At 45.4% G+C, this 20,100-nt stretch overlaps 1 protein-coding gene across 1 annotated transcript; it reads left to right on the top strand.

The window, feature by feature from the left end:
- The first annotated feature begins 5,831 nt into the window (after positions 1-5,831).
- LOC116885562 (paired immunoglobulin-like type 2 receptor beta) lies at positions 5,832-11,483 on the top strand. The gene is made up of 4 exons (XM_032886855.1): positions 5,832-6,293; positions 8,465-8,654; positions 10,589-10,619; positions 11,177-11,483. Exons 1-3 carry the CDS (start codon positions 6,203-6,205, stop codon positions 10,599-10,601), a joined length of 294 nt encoding a protein of 97 aa, XP_032742746.1. The 5' UTR covers positions 5,832-6,202; the 3' UTR covers positions 10,602-10,619; positions 11,177-11,483.
- The last annotated feature ends 8,617 nt before the right edge of the window (positions 11,484-20,100 follow it).

Raw genomic sequence — 20,100 nt, 5'->3', positions numbered from 1 at the left:
TTTCTGACAAGTCCACAGTACTAAGAGTATCTGATTTTATGCCCAAATTGATTATCCCATGACAGTGATGAGAGAGAACAGGCTCAAGGCTTCCTATTTCTCCCTGACCACTCCCATTGGAGAAACATCTCTCAGATAACACATACTGCAGGCTCTGTGGGCCCTGACCCAACAGATAACCTCAGACGAAAAGTAGGATGATGTCCCACTTTTCTCCTCTCCATTTGTGTCACACTCCCTACCTACACACTTCTTGATTTCTCTTCTGTAGTGACAACATACAGACCCCAAGGAAACTCAAAGTTCCCTACTCAGACTGTGGGCTGAGTAGAGTGGAGAAGCTAGAGAGGGTGGAGGAAGGATGATGGCTGGAGGTGCAGACAGGAAGCTCAGGCTGCAGCTGAAGCTTCACAATAGCACAGCTGCCTGCTGCCATCTGACCTCGTGTTTCTCCCTAGGATGACGTCATCATCTTCCTCTCCCTCATCTGCTGCCCAGCCTCAGCATGAGCACCCCCTGTCACCCTGTCCAAGGGAGTCACCAGGAAGTGGGTCTACACTGTGTCCTAAAGGCCAAGTGAGTGGGATTGGGGGACCAGCCCAGTCTCCTCCGGTAAGACGTCTGCCAACTTCTGCCGATAGCCAAGGACAGAGGCATTTATTAATGAATCATTGAGTTTGTGGTCACAGAAACAGAGAGACTTTCACTTCTTGCTGTGTTAGTGTTAGGTATGTAGCTTAAAAGCAAAACAACAATAAGCAACCCCCCAAAGAAACTGAAAACTACTAATAAACCAGGCATGGTAGTGGAACACTTCATCCCATTTTGGAGGATGCAGCAGCCGTCGCGTCTCTGAATTTGAGGCCTGCCTTGGTGGACAAAGCAAGGTCCAGCACAGTCAGATCTATAGAGCAGAAAGACCCCTTTCTCAAAAACAAAAAGAAAACAAGAACAAACAAATAACATACTCTAAAGTATTGATAGTCACAACTTTTATGTAAATCTGAAGAGGAAACTGGTATCATCTTCAAGTTCTCCATCCTCAACAGAAAGGGAACCAACAGATGACCTTTCTCCATGACCTCTCTGTGTTGTTTGGAGTTTGGGTTGGCTTTGCTGTTGGTTTCAAGACAAAGTCTCCTGTAACTGAGGGGGCCTCAAACTCAAGAGGTCCTAAGAATAGCTTCGGTTTCAGTGGTTCTCAAGTTTCATAATGCTGGGTTCTCATAAGCGTCATAATTTCCTCATGTTGGGGTGACTCCACCCATAAAAGTGTTTCATTGCTATTTCATGACTGTGGCTTTGTGACGGTTCTGATCTTAATATAAACATCTGCTATGCAGGATATCTGTTATGCAACCCTTGTGAAAACTTCTTTCTACTCTCAAAGAGGTGAGGACTCGCAGGTTGAGAACCAGTGCTCCAACTGATTTATCACCTTGAGGAATCCCTGTTGTTTTTAAAGACGTGATCTTCCTTTGGCCTGAAACTCATCAATAGGCTAGACTACACGAACCACCAATTGATGACTCTGTTTCCTGTCTCTTTCTTGGACGGGGCTGCGATTGCAAATTTCTGGCACATCCCTGGGTTGTAACGTGTAGTCTCGGGATCAAACTCAGGTCCTCCTACCCATGTCCCGTGCTTTTCTGACTGAATCCTCTCTCTGGCTCCCTTGCATGTCTGTCATAATAAGTTTCCCCACATTCCCTCAGTGCCCCTTGAGATCACAGGTGCTCACCCAGCTGGGGATTAGGCTTTACTCTGCTAGCTTGCAGGAGAAGAAACTGTGTCAGTCTGTCAGCCATGCTGGTTCTCAGTCCTGCCTCTCAGACGATCTCTGTGTTCATACAACAGGAGGGGACCAGGGCAGCAAACAGCTCTGCTGCAGCCAGGCAGGGACAGGACTAAGAGTCACCAGGACCTGAGGGTAGTGGTCAGTTGATCTGTACAACACAGCAAGTCAGAGCAATGCCTACTAGTGTACTGACTCATTTCCCTTCCTTCCTCCTTCCCTCTCTTCCCCCTGCTCTAACCTCTTGACACATCTCTGCTTTCTCTGTTCTCTCCACACCATGTGTCCCCTTTGCCTCCATGGAATCTGAATCTTCAACTCTCCCTCTTGATGCAGGCTGCTACCGTCCTGCAGATTCAGTCTCAGGGTCTGAAGCTCAGTCAGACTTCTGCTGTCTGTCAGGCTGCTGCTCTTCCACCTCTCAGCTCTTCTACTTATACTAGTGGAGGGCAGAGCCTGTCTGAAACAGTGGGATGCACATTTAAATGTTTATTTGTAAATTCCATTACAGGCCACCATCTATGCATCTGTGTCCTTATCCTGTAGTCTTCTAGTTCCCACGGCTTTAAATCTGCTCTGACCTCAGTCCATGCTTGGCTCTTGTGCTGTGTGTTCAGTGGAGTACATTGTCCTACAGCTTGCTGTAACTGCTGATGTCCTTGAACCCCTGATCCTCCTCCCTTCCCTTCCCTAGTGCTGGGATTATGGCGTCCCCCAATTTGTACCCATTACTCTTTCTTAAAATACTTACGAGTTTTAGGAGACAAAACATTGAATTTTATAAAAATGCAATTGGAATTCAAAACTGAACTGCATTGTATTTTTAGTGTTTTTGTGTTGTAAGGAGATAATGTGTAGAATTTTCCATTCTGCAAATATACTTATGCTTTTAGCATTTCCCTAATGTTTTAAAAACTTTACTATGGACAGTTTATTTCCACATGTGCATATTTGCATATATACACACATGTGGATGATAGAGGAAAACCTTGGGCATTGCCCTTTGGGAGGTGTCCTCTCTAGACTGTAAGACAGGTCAGTCATTGGTCTCACCCACTATGTAAGGCTGGCAGCTCATTGAGCCCCAGCGATCCTAGTGTCTTTGACTGTCCAATCATCTGACAACTCTTTATATGGCTCCTGGGATGATGCCCATATCCCTGTTTGTGGGACAAACATTTCAACTGAGCCAAAAGCTCAGATGGTGCTTTGTAATTTTGCTCAGGAGTGTTAGGTTTCTAGTGTCCAACTTTTTTTTTCTTCTTGTAGTTTTAAGATCTCCCTCCACATTTCTGACTGTTTGTGAGTCTATTACACACCATGCTTTTAATTTCCATTTTAGTCTCACATGCCCAACTCAAGAGGTGTCCCATTTTATAGCTATCACTGCCTGTACCATGTTGTCTACCTGTGCTGGTCAACCCTCAGGTCTTCTTTAACAACCACAGCTCTTTCCAGATGAGCAGGCAGCCCCTGAGGCTCCTAGTGCCTCCTTGAATTCCTTAGGAGCAGTCTCTGTGTTCATCTGCATTTGTTCCTCTAATTTCCAGGTGGTCAGGAAGGACAACAGGTCCCAGGGATACAATTCTTGAGGAGCTCTGGCACATTTCCCTCTTTCTGTTCTCTTTACTGTTCCCTGCCCGTCTCCATCTCCCACAGCTGAGAGCACTCCCAGTGGGGAAGCTCATGTGAGGCTTGTCCTGGACCACTTACCTTTGCTTCCACCACAGGAAGATCATCTAAAGGACATGATGACCACAATTTTGGCCATGACCTTCCCAACCGTGGATCCCAGGTTCAGCAGTGAAGGATTTCTCTGGCCTACTCTGGCCTCCAGGCCAATTGTCTTGACTGCAGAGGGGATGATGAAGGGGTTCCTCATGGTGGTGCTGAATGCTGGGGAGAGTTGAGAAGTGAGCAGACCCTCGCTGGATGAGGGAGGGATGGGTGAGTGTCACATCCTGTCTCCTCTGTGGGATGTGGGATGGGGAACATCTCTTAGAAGTTCACACAGGGAAGGAAACAGATGCTTAAGGCTGAGACTATTAGAAAGTAAGCTATAATGCACAGTCCATAACTGTCCTGGCTGTGTGTCCACAGATTTTCAATGGGTCACAGAAAAGAAAGCCAGTGATTTTTTTGTACATAATTGTATGTAGCATACAGATATGATCAGTTCATAGTGCGTTTGCTGCTTGGGCTTTGGAACCAGATTTGATCTCTAGTGTCCATATAAAGAGGCCAGCAAGACCTTTAATCTTAGCAAAAGAGACAGAGGCAGGCAGCGCTCTGTGAGTGGACAGTTAGCCTGGTCTATGTGTCTAGTTAGCCTGGTCTATGTGTCTAGTTCCACACCAAACAGAGCTGAGCGATCTGTAATCCTAGGACTGAGGAAGTGCAGACAGGCTTGTCTGTCCAGCTCACTGGCCAGTCAGTGTAGTGTCCACGGGAAACTTGGAGTCAGTGAGAGAGCCTGATGCAAAATATGAGGAGGATGAGACCTTAGGCTCTCCTCTAGCCTGAACATGCATAAACCAATGCATGCACACAAAGACAGATACACAGAGACACACGGACATAGACACACATACAGGTATATTTTATGCTTTTAGTTTACAAAATGACAATAATTGTGCTCAGCTTATATTTGAGAGAAAAGTTTTTTTTTAAATTAGACAGAAAGGTCTAATGAAATATAGGTTGATGTCATTATGCAGGTGAAGGCAGGTACAGGATAGAATGAGTCCTGTCATTGGATGAGAAGGAAGGATGGGCAGGAGAAAAGTTTTAGAGGAGGAGGAGACTGGAGCGGGAGGGAGGGCAGCCGAGAGAACATGGAGGCGGAGGTTGAGAATTTTCTCTGCACATTTACCAGTTGTTATGACTATTCTTAAGGGATGGATGTGTACAGGATTTTATGTGTCTAGATGAGCAAATTATACCTTGTTTAGGTGGGCATTTATATCTTATCAATTGGATCAGAGGTTATTGTGTTGTGTGTTCTTTCTTGTGGTGATTTAATTAAGTTCAAGAGATTGTGTGGTGACAGGACACACTGGGCTACCATGGAATAGGGATGTGTATGTCTGGCATCGTGTCAACCTGTCCTGGGAACTAGATGGGTGGAGAGATTGTTGCTAGGCACAGAGAGTAGCCATCGGCAGTGTGATATGGATGGAACATAGTGTGTGAGAAGCTTTATTGACTGAAATGAAAATATCCAACAGATGCCATGTGGCCCTATGGTGCTGGCACTAATGTGGTCTAAAAGAAACCATTTTTAAATTTTTTTACTGGAACAGTTAAGGACACAATACAAAAAAGATTGAGGAGGGGAAGGAAGGAATAGAGAAAATATAGAGGAAAGGGGCAAAGAGATTATAAGCCACTTAGGAAATGGAATAGAGTAGATAAGGTAGACAGTCAATGTAGAAGAAAGGAGAACCTGCTATGCCAAGGGCTAGGATATGTCTCCCAGCCAAAAGTGGGGGCTGGGCCCAAGAACCCTGTCATGTTGTCAGTAACTACAAGGGTGGATCTTTTGCAACATCGGAAGAGAAGAAGCCAGATCAGTAAAGGAAGTTGCTGGCCACAAGGAGGTGGAGATGGTCCTGCTCAACTCAGTCTTCCACTTGAGAATGCCTGAGCGTGTGTTTTTATTTACCCTGATTCTCTCTGGACTGCTGAGTGCCCAGTGTCCCTAGACAGGGCAACCTTGACTTCCTGACGGCCCTGCTAGTCTTACTTCCTGGAAAGAATCTGGCTATGGCTCGGCTTCTCCTTCTTTTGCTGTTGGCATCATGTCTGCACACTGGTGAGTGGTGGGGACCTCATTAGCAGGGACTGAACCAGAGGAGGGTACAGAATGGCTGGGAAAAGTGGGTGTCTTGTGTCCAGTGTCTGGTAGAGGAGCCAGCCAGGTCTCTCTGTCCTAAGAGAGCTCAACACTCAGAGTGAGCACAACCCAACCCTTCCCTCTTTTTGCTGTCCCTGCAGCCATAGGGACAGTCCTGCCCTGTGTCCCACCCCTCCCTTCAGATGAAGGCTCAGGATGCTCAGGGTTGTCCTTTAAATCCCTGCAGTGGCTTCAGATTCTCCCTGTCCTTCCCAGGGAACTCAGCAGGATATCACAAGAGAAAATGACTTTGGTGTCAACCAACCAGCTGTCCTCTCTGGAGTCCAGGGCGGCTCCATCGAGATCCCCTTCTCCTTCTACTTCCCCTGGGAGTTGGCCAAGGATCCGCAGATGAGCATAGCCTGGAGATGGAAGGCCTTCCATGGGGAATTCATCTACAACTCCACCCTGGCTTTCCTTCATGAGCATTTTAAGGGCCGGCTCATCATGAATTGGACACAGGGTCAGACATCTGGTAGTCCTCAGAATCCTGAACTTGAAGGAGAACGACCATGACCACATACTTCAGTCGAGTTATTCTGCAAACAACAGAAGGCATGAAGTTGTGGCAGTCAATCCCTGGCACCAAACTCATCATTCATGGTGAGTCACCATGGCTCAGGCTTTGACACCTGTGGCTTCCTGGTTCCCTAGATATCACATCAGGGTCCACAAGTCTGAGCTTCCTTTCATATTGCTTTCCCTCGGCTCTGCCCAAACATCTGCCACCAGCATCTTTCCTTGCAGTTGGGAGAAGTCTTTGCTGCCTCCTATGTCTGTCATCCTCTGCTCAGACAGAATCAGACAGGACTCTAGGCTTCAGTACCCCATAGTTCACACCCTTATTGTCCCAAAACTAACTACAGTCCTGCCCTCTTTCACCTGTGACCTCAAGGTGAATATAAATCTCCAGGATGGAGCCGACTCTCATGTTTCTGTGGCAGGGCTCTAGTTGGTACCTCTGTGCAGCTTCTTCACATAGCTCCAATGTCAGCACAGAACATAGAGTAGGGGCCATTGGATGTTCTGGTGTTCTCAGGTGTAACTGTAACTGCCACATGTCACCATAGTCCCTCATTTCACCTCACAGTTCCCCAGGACACACCTATCTTCTCTCCCCAGTCTCTTCAGTCATTAGAACATGATTAAGAAAGTGTTTCCATTTCCATGATGTGGCTGCTCTGTCTTCTGATCCCTCCAGCCCCTCTGATGCTGAAGGAACTGGAGTCCCCTGGATTGGGAGCCCTGAGCCCATTGTAGTGACTTGTGTTCCTGCATAGGGACCAACAGAATCTGGGTCCTGTGTGTTGCTGCATTGTTTCCTTCAACCTTTCTCTGTTGCTCCCCATAACCCCACTTTTTTTTAAATGTGAGTACTTCTTTATTTCCTGTTTTCTTTCTATCTTGTTTATTTATTTTATATCAGTTTCTCAGCTTGTAGCCCTGGCTTTTCAAAAGCTCAGTATAGAGACCCATCTGGTCTTGAATTCACACCAATCTGCCTTGCCTCTGCCTCCTGATGGTGGGCAGTACAGCATGTGCCACAACATCCAGAGGTGCCTCTTGACTGTCCTAAGTCAAACTATGAGAGGATGTGCACAGAGCAGTTATCTGTGCAGGCTATAGCTACCATGTTGACCTGTAGTAGCATTTGATAGCTGCTGCCTGGAGTTAGAGAGAAAGTATCCATTTTATATATGTGTCTAGTTCAGTCATTCTCTAATTTCCTAAAGCTACAAATCTTTTATACAGTTCTTCATGTTGTGGGGACCCACATGCCTAAAAGTATATCATTGGTACTTCATAACTTTAATTATCCTATTTTTATGAATCACAATGAAATACCTGAAATGAGTGATACCTGATATGTAATCCATGATGGATAATGATGCACAGGTCTAGAACCCCTGGTTTAGAATTTGCAAATAGGTAAATATTGGGAAAAATTTTCTCAGTTATGTGTGTAAAGCAAAGGAATGTATTCTGCCCTGGACAGAGCTGCACACAAAAAGCTAAAATTGTGTTTTTTCTTTTACACATTTTGGCATATTCAGTGTGTATGAACATGTGGGTCTGTAACGGCAGATCTGTGTGTGTGTGTGTGTGTGTGTGTGTGTGTGTGTGTACATATGTTTATGTCTGTAGTGGTTAGAGGAGATCTTAAGGTCTCATCCACCATATTTTGGGGGACAAGCTCTCTCACTGGCTTTAAGTTTTTCATCGAGGCTAGGTTGGCAGGCCAGTGAGCCACAGGGACAAGTCTGTCTCCACCTCCTCAGCTCTAGGATTACAGCTCCCTTGGCTCTGTTTGACATGGAACTAGACACATAGACCAGGTTACCTGTCCACTCACAGGGCTCTGCCTGCCTCTGTCTCTTGGGCTAGGAGCAAGGGTCATGCACACTTCACCAGGTTCTTGGTATTGATATTGGGGACCAAACTCAGGTTCTTGGGTCCAAGCAGCAAACTCACTATGAACTAACCATATGTGTATGTTACATACATTTAAGTAAAAAAAAAAAATCGCTGTATTTTTTCTAACTTAGTTATCTGTGAGCCAATGAAAATTTGTGAACACACAGCCAGGACAGTTGGGGACTGTGCATCTGAGCTTACTCTTCTGGAGTCTCAGCCTTAAGCATGTGTGCCCTTCCTTGTGTGAACTTCTAACAGCTGTTCTGCGTCCTGCATCCAACCAAGGAGACAAGGTGTGACACTCACCCATTCCTCACTCTCATCCAGGGAGGATTTTCTCACTTCTCATCTCTCCACAGCTCTCAATACTACCATGGGGAGCCCCTCCATCATCCCCTCTGCAGTCCCCACAGCTGGCCTGGAGGACACAAGGGGCCAGAGGAATCCTTCACTGCTGAACCTGGGAGCCATGGTTGGGATGGTCGTGTCCAAAGTTGTGGTCATCATCCCCCTGTATGGATGGGTGATCTTCCTGTGGTGGAAGCAAAGGTAAGTGGTCCAGGAGAGGCCTCACCTGAGCTTCCCCACAGGGAGTGTTCTTAGCTGTGGGAGATGGAGAAGGGTAGGGAACAGTAAAGTGAACAGAAGGAGGGAAATTTGCCTGAACTCCTCAAGAACTGCATGGAGCCTGATGTCCTTCCTGACCACCTGGAAATCAGAGGAGCAAATGCAGATGAACACAGCGCCTGCTCCTAGGGAATTCAAGTAGGCATGCAGGAACCTCAGGGGCTGACTGGAAGACCTGTGTCTGCTGTAGAAGAAATGAGGGTAGACCAGCTTTTGCAGACAACATATTATAGGAAGTGATATGTATAAGTAGAGACACCTCTTTGAGTTGGACATGTGTAACTGAAATGGAAATTAATGGACACAGAAAGAGAAAGAAATGTGTATGGAGAACTTAACACTACAACAAGCAAGAGTTGGACACTAGAAATCTCACCCTCCTCAGCGAAATCATGAAACACCCATTGAAGTGTCTCAGTTGAAGTGATTTTTCCACAAACAGTCACACGAGCATCACCCCAGGAGCCATATAAAGAGTTGTCAGCCTGGGCTCTAACCTCATAGGTAGCAATGAATAGCCTGGTAAGAGCAGCAGTGGAAGGGGAAGCCCTTGGTCCTGCCAAGACTGAACACCCAGTGAACATGATTGTTGGGGGGGGGGTAATGGGGGGAGGAGGGGGAGGAGTTAGGGGGATGTTGGCCCAGAAACCGGAAGAGGAATAACCCTAAATAAGAAATGCCTCCCCTAGGACAGCCTGATACACTAGGATCCCTGAGGCTCCCTGTGCTGCCCACCTTATGTACTGGGTGTGACCAATGACTGACCTGTCTCACAATCCAGAGAGGACAGCTCCTAAAGGAAAATGCCCAAGGTCGTCCTCCAGCAGCACATGAGTGTTCACATTTGCAAATATTCACATATGGTTATGCTCTGCTCAAAGTAAATTTTGCAAAAGACTAGAGAAGTACCCTAAATTCAAGCATATTGGCAGAATGGAAAAATTTATACATTATGTCCCTGCAAAACACACACAGACATAAGCAACACACAAACAGACACACACACACACACACACACTTGAAAATACAATGTTCTTTTGCAAAATCCCATTACATTTTTGTATAAATAACTTGTCTACAAATATTCATGGGTACTCTAAGAAATAAAAATGGGGACAGAGAGGGGGACAAAATAATTCCAGCCCTTGGGAAATCCAGAGAAGGGAATCAGGAATTCAAATTTATCTACAGTTACATAGCAAGCTGTAGGCCACTGGGCTCCAAATATCTTGTACACCCAACACAAGACCTACATGTGAACTGAAGTCAGAGTTGATTTAAAGCCTTTGGGACTACAGGATATGGATAGAGATGCATAGATGGTGGAGTGTAATGGAAGTTTACAAATGAACATTTAAATGTGCATCCCACTGTTTCAGACAGGCTCTGCCCCCTGTCACTGTAAGTAGAAGAACTGAGAGGTGGAAGAGCAGCAGCCTGAATGACCGCAGAAGTCTGACTGGGAATAAAACCCTGAGTCTGAAACTGCAGGATGCAGCAGCCTACACTGAGAGGGACAGCTAGAAAGCAAGATGTCAGGGAGGCAAGAGGGAGACACAGTGAGTGCAGAGCAGAGGAGGCAGAGATGAGTCAAGAAAGTAGAGTAGGGAAAAGGACAGAAAGGGAGATGGGATATGGGTGAGTTCACTAGTAGTCATCTGACATGCTGTGTTGTACAGAAAGTAGGCTGACTCCTGGCCTCAGGTCCTGCTGATTCTCAGACCTGTGCCTGCCTGGATGCTGCAGACATGTGTGATGCCCTGGTCCCCTCCTGTTGTCTGCACACAGAGAACAGCTGAGAGGCAGGAATGAGAACCAGCGTGGCTGACCCACTGACACAGTTTCTTCTCCTACAGGCCAGCAGAGTAAAGCCTCAACCCTAGTAAGGTGAGTGCCTGTCGTCTCAAGGGACAGAAGAGGAGCTGCTGGGAAGTTCACTATGAGAGGCATGGAAGGGAGCCAGAGGGATGATTCAGTCAGAAACGCATGGCACAGGGGCAGGAGGACCTGAGTTTGATGGATCAGGAGCTCGCACCCAGGGATGTGGCAGGAATTTGCAATCCCAGCCCTGGTCAAGCAAGAGACAGGCAGAGACAGATTGGCTGAACACCAAGTATAGGACACTTGGTGAGTTCCAGGCCTGTGAAAGATTGTGTCTTTAAAAACGAGGGGGATTGCTCAAGGTGATAAATCATGGACATAACATTTTCTAAATTGATTTTACCTGAAATATTTTAAATTACACATTAAGGAAGAAAAGTAGTATATGCCAGTGAGAAAGCTCAGTGGGAAATGGTGTCTGCTGCCTAGCCCAGGGATGTGGAAATGATTTCTGGGGACCCAAATGGTACACAGAGAACACTGACTCTGGACATCTGTCATCTGTCTCTCCTGTCACCAACCAGATGCTGGTAACAAATAATTTTTTATTCCTCAACTAACAGGCTCCTCCGTACTAGGATCTCTCATCAGGGAGGCGAATTTACATCAAAGTAGTTGTTGGTGATTACACACCCTGCATCCCACAGCCTTCCATGTCTTCTCACTGGGAGTCAGAGCTCATGGCTGCAGGATTCTCCTGTGAAAGTCATTCTTGGATAACCCCCACTTCTGCCATGGGGACTCAGACACGCTCTCCTTGGAACCATGGTCCTCCTGTGTGTTTCTGGGCCTGAGAGCCTGACTGTGCTGTTCTCTCTCTGCTCATGGAGTTATTGACACTGTTAATAAATACCTTACTCCCACAATCCATCTCAGTGTGTCTCCTGAGGCCCCATCCTTCCCCTTCCTGACACTTCTTAGAGAGTGTAGACTGTGTCTAGGGTGTAGGTCACTGGGATAGATGTAAGGGCCATGGTCTTCATTGAAACCCACAGCCTGACAATCAGAGTTCTCCTCTTCCTACTCTCTGGATGCTGACATCTCATCCAGAGCCCCCCGCCACCCCACATGCTTCACATCAAGTGTCAGAGCATGGCTTGCTTGGGTCCCATGTTGAGCTTTCTTTACTCACAAGCCCAACTGTGTGCACTCACTTTCTCATTTCCTTCCATGTTGACATTCTGCAGTCCGGGTTCTATCCTAAAATGGGAAATTTGTCCCAAGACCAGTCTGTCCTAATATTTGATAGTCAGCAGGTCCCCTTATAATAAAAATTTGTGGGTACACAGGAAACCATCCACAGTGATCCAGAAGGAATGAAACCATGCTTCTCATGACAGAAGAATTTCACGGCCACGTTCTATAGAGATCTACCAATGATAGCCATAAATGAAGAGGTATGGAAATAGCTCCAGTTCTCGAATCACAAGCCTCCAATGAATATCATCCATGGGCCTTTTCTTGGTCATTGGGAAGCTTCTTGGTCATGATGAGGTCACCAAAACTCATGTGGCCAAAGTGAAGTGCCCTGGAACAGCTGTGAGATGTCTACCGTGGTTGTGACTGCATCCTAACCCCTGAGACTGAACTCTGCAGCTCCAAGGGGCATGGTGATATTGGGCATTTCTGATGTGTTTTTTCAAATGGCTGCCAAGATGGTGGTCTGTCCAGTCATCTCAAGGAGTCTCATGCACCTGTAAGAAAGGGCCTTAATCTACTTGTTCAAATGGTCATGTGACTTCTCAGGTCCTTTTCCATTGCATAAGAGGGAAAATCCAGAGATAAGCCCAGAGCAAAGACTTACAGAGCCAACATTCTCATCTCTACATATGTGCTTAAGGTCAGGTTGTGTACACTTAGGCAGCCTGTGTCTCTGATCTGCCAAAAGGGAACATTATGTTCCAACTAGAGAGTAGATATTGGCTTCTGCCCTGGTGACAAGTGTTTGGAATTTATGTTCCCTAGACTGAACTGATCAGTAAGAAAAAGGACTAAAAGAAATTGGGGATCATAACATTCCTGTCATCCCAACAATTGACAGGTTGTGATGGGAATATTATCAATTTTAACATTGATTGTCAACCTGTGGGTCACCACCTCTCTAAAACTAGGAGAATGTTTTCACAGCAGTCACATTTCAGATATCCTGAATATCAGATGTTTATATTATGATCATAACTGTAGCAAAATTGCATCCTGAAATACCAATGAAATAATTCTATGATTGGAGTCACCCCAACATGAAGAAATGTCAGAGCATTAGGAAGCTTGAGAACCACAGAATTAGAGGCTATTCTTGGTACTTCTTGAGTTTAGGCCAGCCTGGGTTACATGAGACTCTGTCTTTAAATCAACAGCAAAGCTTAACAAAACTGAAATCAGTAAAGTGTGTCATGAAAAAAGGCCCTCACTTAGCTCCCTTTTCCCTGGAGATGGAGAACTTGAATATGATACTTAGCTTCTCTCCAGATTTATATAAAATATAATGTGACTAACAGTACTTCAGTTTTTGTATGTTTGTTTTTGTTTTCTTCTGTTTTGGAGGAGGGGGTTTCTCTATTATATACATCTGATTGTCCTGGAACTTGCTTTGTACACAAAGTCTGGCCTCAAAGTCAGAAAATCTCCTGCTGCTGCATCCTACTAAATGTACCGACATGGTAGGGTATTAACACTTTCCTGTTTTTTGTTCATTTATTTGTTTTGGTTTTGGTTTGTTTTAAGCTAAATATAATAACCCTGAGGAGGGGGGGTATGAGTTTCTCTGTTTCTGTGACCACAAACTTGATGACATACCTATAAATGTCTCTGTCCTTGGCTATCAGCAGATGTTGGGGGAGACTGAACTGTTTCCCCAGTCCCACTCACTGGACCTTTAGACCACAGTATAGAGCCTCTTCCTGGGGACTCCCCTGGGCAGGGGTGCAGGCAGGAGCTCATCTGAGGCTGAGGAGCAGGTGAGGCAGATGAAGATGATGTCATCCTAGGGAAGAAACATGAGGTCAGTTGGCAGCAGGCAACTGTGCTATCGTAAAAGTGAAGCTTCGGCCTGATCATCCTGTCTACACCACCAGCTGCCATCCTTACCCCACCCTCTCTAGCTTCTCCACTCTGTCCCTGCACCAGTCTGGGGGGTAACTTTGTGACCACACTCTGGATCTTTGTGTTGTCACTAGGGAAGAGAGATCAATGAGTGTGTGTGTAAGGAAGTGGTGACAAGAATGGAGAAGACAGGGACAGTTTTCATCTATGAGGGTATCTGCTGGGCTCACAGAGCCTGCAGTATGTGTTATCTGAGGGAAGCCTCTGGAATTGGATCATCTACAGAGAAACAGGAAGGGTTGAGCCTGTTTTCTCCCCCTGCTGTCATGGGATAAGTTAATTAGTTATAAAGTCAGAGAGTCTGAATGCTGTGAACAAAGTCAGGAAGTAGAGTCTCAAGAATCACAGAGCCTCGTCTTAAGGAGGCCTTGTTTAGTCAGGATGATGACGGGCAATATGTTGTAACAGACCATATGTTAAAGGATCCTTGCATGATATGTGTTTGAGATCTGGTGCATGTGTGTGCAAGTCAGTTTGGGCCCATGTATTGAAGTGCAGAGGACAACCTCAGGTATGGTAATTAGCAACACCATCCAAGTTCACCATCAACTTTGTGTTTCTGTTTTTGATTGGTTGGTGTTTTGTTTGATACATAGACTTTTGTAGGTTTGGCTGGGATTTATTGTTCATGTTGTTGGATTTTTTTTTTGGTTTGTTTATTCTTTGACACAAGTCTTCACTCTGCTCCATTTGCTGTCTAAAATCTGGATACATAGACCATATAGCTTCAAACTCAATGAGATCCATGTGCTTCTGTCTTCTTCCTCCCAAATCTAGACTTGTATACCCGTGACCAATGTGGGTTATAATTTTTTAAATAACACCCCATAATATTTTAAATAATACTTATTCATTCATTCTGGGGTGTGTAGGGTAGGTAGGGACACATGTGCTACTCCCTCAGCATCACACATATTCCAACCCTGCAGGCTGACACTCCCCATGGTCCTGTGATATGCAAAAGCCCTGTGTGCACACCAAAACCACAGACTTCCTGTCCCAAGAACAGATCATGATTTGGGATTAAGGACCCAGCAGGTGGCAGCAGTGCAGCTGACCACAAGGCGTAGTTGGCATCCTTAGACCCCAGCAGAGGCTGCTGTATTAAAAACGTGGTGTCCAGCAGCTGACTTATGGCATCTTGTCAGGTCCAGGCCCTTCTTCGGTGGGTTCGTAACCAGATGACCTTCTACCCAGAGACCTCAGACAGGCAGGATAAGGTAGATGAAATCTGGAGGTGAGTGCTCATGGCCATGAGGACATTTTTACCTCACTGAGCCAAAGATTTTCATATGGTAGAATGCGTTCTTGCCTGTCATGGACAGAAAATGATGTTCTTTGTCCACTGAGAGACAAAGGATCAGGATCATGCACACCTGTATTCACCACTGAGGAGAGGCACAGATAGGAGGGTGTGTAGGAGTTTCAGATCATCCTTGAATACATAACAAATTTAAGGACAAGCTTGGCCAAACCACAGCCTAAATATCTGTCAGATGAGCACCTGTCATCCCAAAAGGTTGGGGACCCTTTGGGGGAAGTTTATTATGAGAGGCGTCAAAGGGAGCAAGAGAGATGATTCAGCTAGAGAGGTGTACATGGGTATCAGGGCCTGAGGTTGATCTGGAGCAGCCACACTGTAAATCAGGGATATGGCAGGAATTGTAATCCCAGCTCTGCATGAGCAAGAGACAGGGAGAAGCATGGGGCTGACTGTGTAGCTAGTCTAGCCTAATTGGTGAGATGCAAACCCATGAGAGCCATGGTATAAAAAACTGTGTGGATTTCTCAAGATGATCCATCATGGTCATAACATTTTATAAGCGTATGGTAAATGAAGTATTTTAAAATGCTTTATTAATGAACAACAAAACAGTGTATGGCAGTGAGATATGGAGCTCAGTAGAAATGCTGCCTAGCACAGTGACCTGGGTGTGATTCCTGGGGACTCAAATGGTACATGGAGAAAACTGACTGTGGACAATTGTCCTCTGCCTGTCAGGATCACCCACAGGCTCCTGGTGAGACATCATCTGTTAGTCCTCAGGTAACAGACTTCCTGGTACCAAGACCTCTCACCATGGAGGTGAGTTACTTCAAATAGTGATTGAGGGGACTCACCATGCATATCACCACCTTCCCTGCCTCCTGCATGGGAATGAGAGCACATGGATGCAGGATTGCTTGTGAAACATCCTACGAATCCATGTCAGCTCTGATGTCCTCTCCTTTCAATGCATGTCAACCTGTGTTAATCTGGTCATGAGAGCCTGACTGGTGTTTTCTATTGCTTCATGAATTTGTAATACTTTTTCATAAATGTGGGATAATAAATAAAACAATCAAGGAGCCAGTTCAGAGCAATACTAAGATCAAACCAGAAAATCTCATTCTGAGAACAGCAGAAGTTAGGAGTGTTCCCTCCTTCTCCAGTCTGTGTGTTCAGGTCCAAGAAGCGTGTACCACCCCCACCTCTGCCATTTTTGAGGAAGTAATAACAAGATGGCCGAATTTCAGGTCTAATTTCCTGTTTCTCCATTGAGACATATCCATCATCTGTAATTTCTTTTCATGCAAATGAAGCTTTCTCAGACCCTCAGCACAAGCCAATCATGTACAGTCATCCTATAACCAATAATCATTTAGGAAATTTCATATAGCCTTTGTTCCTCCTAATAAATCACAGCTCTTTCACTGAAAACCTCTCAGAGAAGCCTGTTTCTCCACAGGACACAATTCAGAAGAGATCCCGTGAGTGCACAATCCTGGAAAACCTTTGTTCCTATTCTTCCAGTACTGAGCTCATCTTTCCTGTAGACCTTAAGGTCAGAAGAAGAACCAGTCCAGCAAATGAAAGTCTCACTCCAAGCATCCTTCTCAGTATTTGTCTTGACCCTTTTCTCCCATATGTGCCCTCTAAGAGAGTGGCAGACTCTGTCCAGGATACAAGTCAGTGGGACAGGGGCAAGGACCATGGTCCATATTGAGAATAACAGCCTGAGAATCGGGGTTCCCTTCTCCCTTATTCCCTGCACACTGCCATCTCATCCAGAAACTTGACTCCCTCCCTCCATGCTTCACATCCAGTGGCAGACAAAGGCATGTTTAAGCCCCATGTTGGGCTTCATTTCCTCAAAGGTCCAACTTTAATTTTCTCACTTCCTGCCATGTTGATATTCTGGACTCTGGGTTCTCTCCTAGGACAGTTCTTTTTCCCCATGTCCAGTCTGTCTTAACATTTGATAGTCAGCAGATCAGCTCCTAACAGAACACAGAAACTTTCCATTCTGACTCATGCTTGATAAGAGTTCCTTCAACTACAGTCTGTCATAGCTGTAGTGTGGCACAGATGTAACTCCAGTCCACCAACCACATGCCTGAAATGAGTATCATTCTTGCGCCTTTGTTGAGGCATTTGGAAAATCATCCCAATCCTATGAGACTAAATGGAGATAACTAGAGTCATAAAGAGATCACCAAGGCTTCTTATGGCTAAAGTGAAGGGTCCTGGAATATTTTCATTGTGTCTGCAGTGGTTGTCACCCAAGCCTCTTGAGGTTGAACTCAGCAGCACTCATGAGCATGCTAACCTTTGGAGCTGGGTTGGTGTTTTCTCTGAGCATCCCTGATGTGTTCATGCAGAAGTATGCCATGATGGTGGTCTGTGTAGTCATCCATAGTGGTCCTTTTGCATCTCAACACCACAGGAAGCTGCACACAGAAAAGTGACCTAAATGTAGTTGCTCAAATGGTCATGTGACTTCACAGGTCCATTTCCATTGTTCAATAGTGAAAAACAATAGATAGTCCCACAGCAATGATTCAGACAGGGCCACCATTATCAACATCACGTAGGTGCTTATCCTTAATTGAATACACATAGGGCAATGTGCCTGAACTTGACAAGGACTGCATCCATGAAGCCTGCTCTCCTTTGCTCATGGAGTTAATGATACCTTTTAGTAAAAGAGGGATCAGGAATTCAGGCAACTCAGGGAGCTAGTTCAGAGCAAGGCTGAGGTGTAGATGTGTCCAAACCCTGAACATCTTATCCTGACACCAACTGAATTAGGACAGGTCTGCGTGTTCAGGAGCAAGAAGCCTATACCACCCCCACCTCCTACACCTTTGTGGTAAGCACAGAGAAAGTTGGCTGTATTACAGGTCTGACTTTCTCTTGGGCTATAAGGACAGGTCCAGCAAGCACATGGAATTTCTCTTCATGCAAATGAAGCTTTCCCAGAACCTATCACACAGAGAGTTTCGTATAACCCTTGTTACCTCCATAAAAGAGAAGTGTTTCATTGAAAATCTGTCGGAGAAGCCTGTTTCTCCACAGGACTCAATCTTGAAGAGATCCTGTGAACCCATCAATCTGGATGAGCTCAGTCCATTACATTCCAGTCCTGTGCTCAGCTAATCTGCATGCCCTACAGGCAGAAGAACCTTGACAGCAAATAAATATTTTATTTCCCAGAAATCTATCTCAGAGTTTGTCTTGACCAACTTCTCCCATATGAGGCCTCTAAGAGATTTGCAGAATGTGTCCAGGAAACAAGTCTATGGGAGAGGGGCAAGGACAATGGTCCACAATGAGATCCACAGCCTGAGATTTGGGGTTCCACTCTCCTTACTCCGTGGACACTGCCCTCTTACCTACAGCCCCAATCCCTCTGTGCTTCACATTCAGTGACAGACTATGGCTTGCTTAAATCCCATGTTGGATTTCCTTTCCTCACACATATTCCTAAATATAATGCACCCAATTCCTCATTTCCTGCCATGGTGATATTCTTGAAGCTTTGGTTTTTCTTAGGACAAAACTTCTGTGCCAAGTCCAGTCTCTCTTTAAATTGGTAGTCAGCTGGCCAGCTTCTAACACAAAGCTTGTGGGAACACAGGAAACCATCCAGATTGACCAAGTAAGAGTGAAACCAGGCTTTTCTTGTAGCCAGAAAATGTGCATGGCCATACTTGATAGAGATCTACCACAGTGAGCCATAGGTGCAGTGTGGCACAGATGCAGTCCACCAATCACAAGCCTCTAATGAGTATCATTCATGGGCCTTTGCTGAGCCATTGAGAAAATGACGTCCAATCCCATGAGACCAAGTGGGGATAATTGGGGTCAAGGATAGGTCAGCAATGCTCCTTGTGGCTAAAGGGAAGTGTCCTAGTCCAGGTGTGAGGTGTTTGCTGTGGTTGTGACTACACCCAAGCCTCCTGAGCCTGAACTTAACAGCTCTCATGGGCATGGTGACTTTGGGATCTGGGGTAATGTTTCCTCTGAGCATCATTGAATATGAACACTCCTAGATTCTTTCCCATTGTGAAAAGGGAAAAAACACAGATATGCACACAGCAAAGACTTACACAAGCCAACATTCTCAACACCACATAAGTGCATAAATCTTGGTTGTATACACTTAGGCACACTGTATCTGATCAGCCAAAAGAAAACATTATAGTCCTATTGAGAAGCAGACTTTGGCCTCTGCCCTGGCTACCAGTGTTGGGAATGTGTGTTCCCTGGACTGAGCTCATTAGTAAGAAACAGTACCAGAGGGATCTGGACATCATAACACACGTGTCACCTCAACTATGGACATGTATTGATGAGATGATCATCAGCTGGAGCACCGGTTCTCAACCTCTGTGGGTCAACATCTCTTTGAAGGAAGAACAACATTTTCAGAGAAGTGGCATGTCAGATATCCTGCATATCAGGTGTTTATGTTAAGATCATCACAGTCACAAAACCACAGTCATGAAATAGCAATGAAATACTTTTATGGTTGGAGTCACCCCAGCATGAAGAACTATCCCAGTATTAAAAATCTTGAAAACCCATGAACCAAAGCTATTTTTAGTACCTCTTGAGTTTGACACTAGCCTGCATTATAGGAGACTTTGTCTTAAAACCAACAATGCTAACCAAAACTCCAAACAGTCAGAGAGGTCATGGAGAAGAGTCATCTGTTGGTTCCCTTTCTGTTGAGGATGGAGAACTTGAAGATGATACCAGGTTCCTCTTCAGACCTTGATGTTTAACAATGTGAGTATCAATACTTTAGCTTCTTGTTGTTTGGTTGTTCACTGTTGTGTGTTTCTGTTTCTGTGAACAGGCTTTCTCTACTACATAGATCTGACTGTTCTGGAACTTGTGTGTGTGTGTGTGTGTGTGTTTGTGAGTATATGTGTGTGTGTGTGTGTGTGTGTGTGCATGTGCATGCACATTTGTTCATTTACATGAGGAAGGTAGAGGACAGTCTAAAATGTCACACACCTTATTCTGGGGACAGCCTGCTTATTGGCTTCAAGTTTCCCACTGAGACTAGGTTGGAAGGCTATAGATGCAGGGAGAAGCTTGTCTCCACCTCCTCTG

The sequence above is a fragment of the Rattus rattus genome, chromosome 16 (assembly GCF_011064425.1).
Source record: "Rattus rattus isolate New Zealand chromosome 16, Rrattus_CSIRO_v1, whole genome shotgun sequence".
In the NCBI taxonomy this organism is placed as follows: domain Eukaryota; kingdom Metazoa; phylum Chordata; class Mammalia; order Rodentia; family Muridae; genus Rattus; species Rattus rattus.
This window is presented reverse-complemented; position numbering and strand designations above follow the sequence as displayed.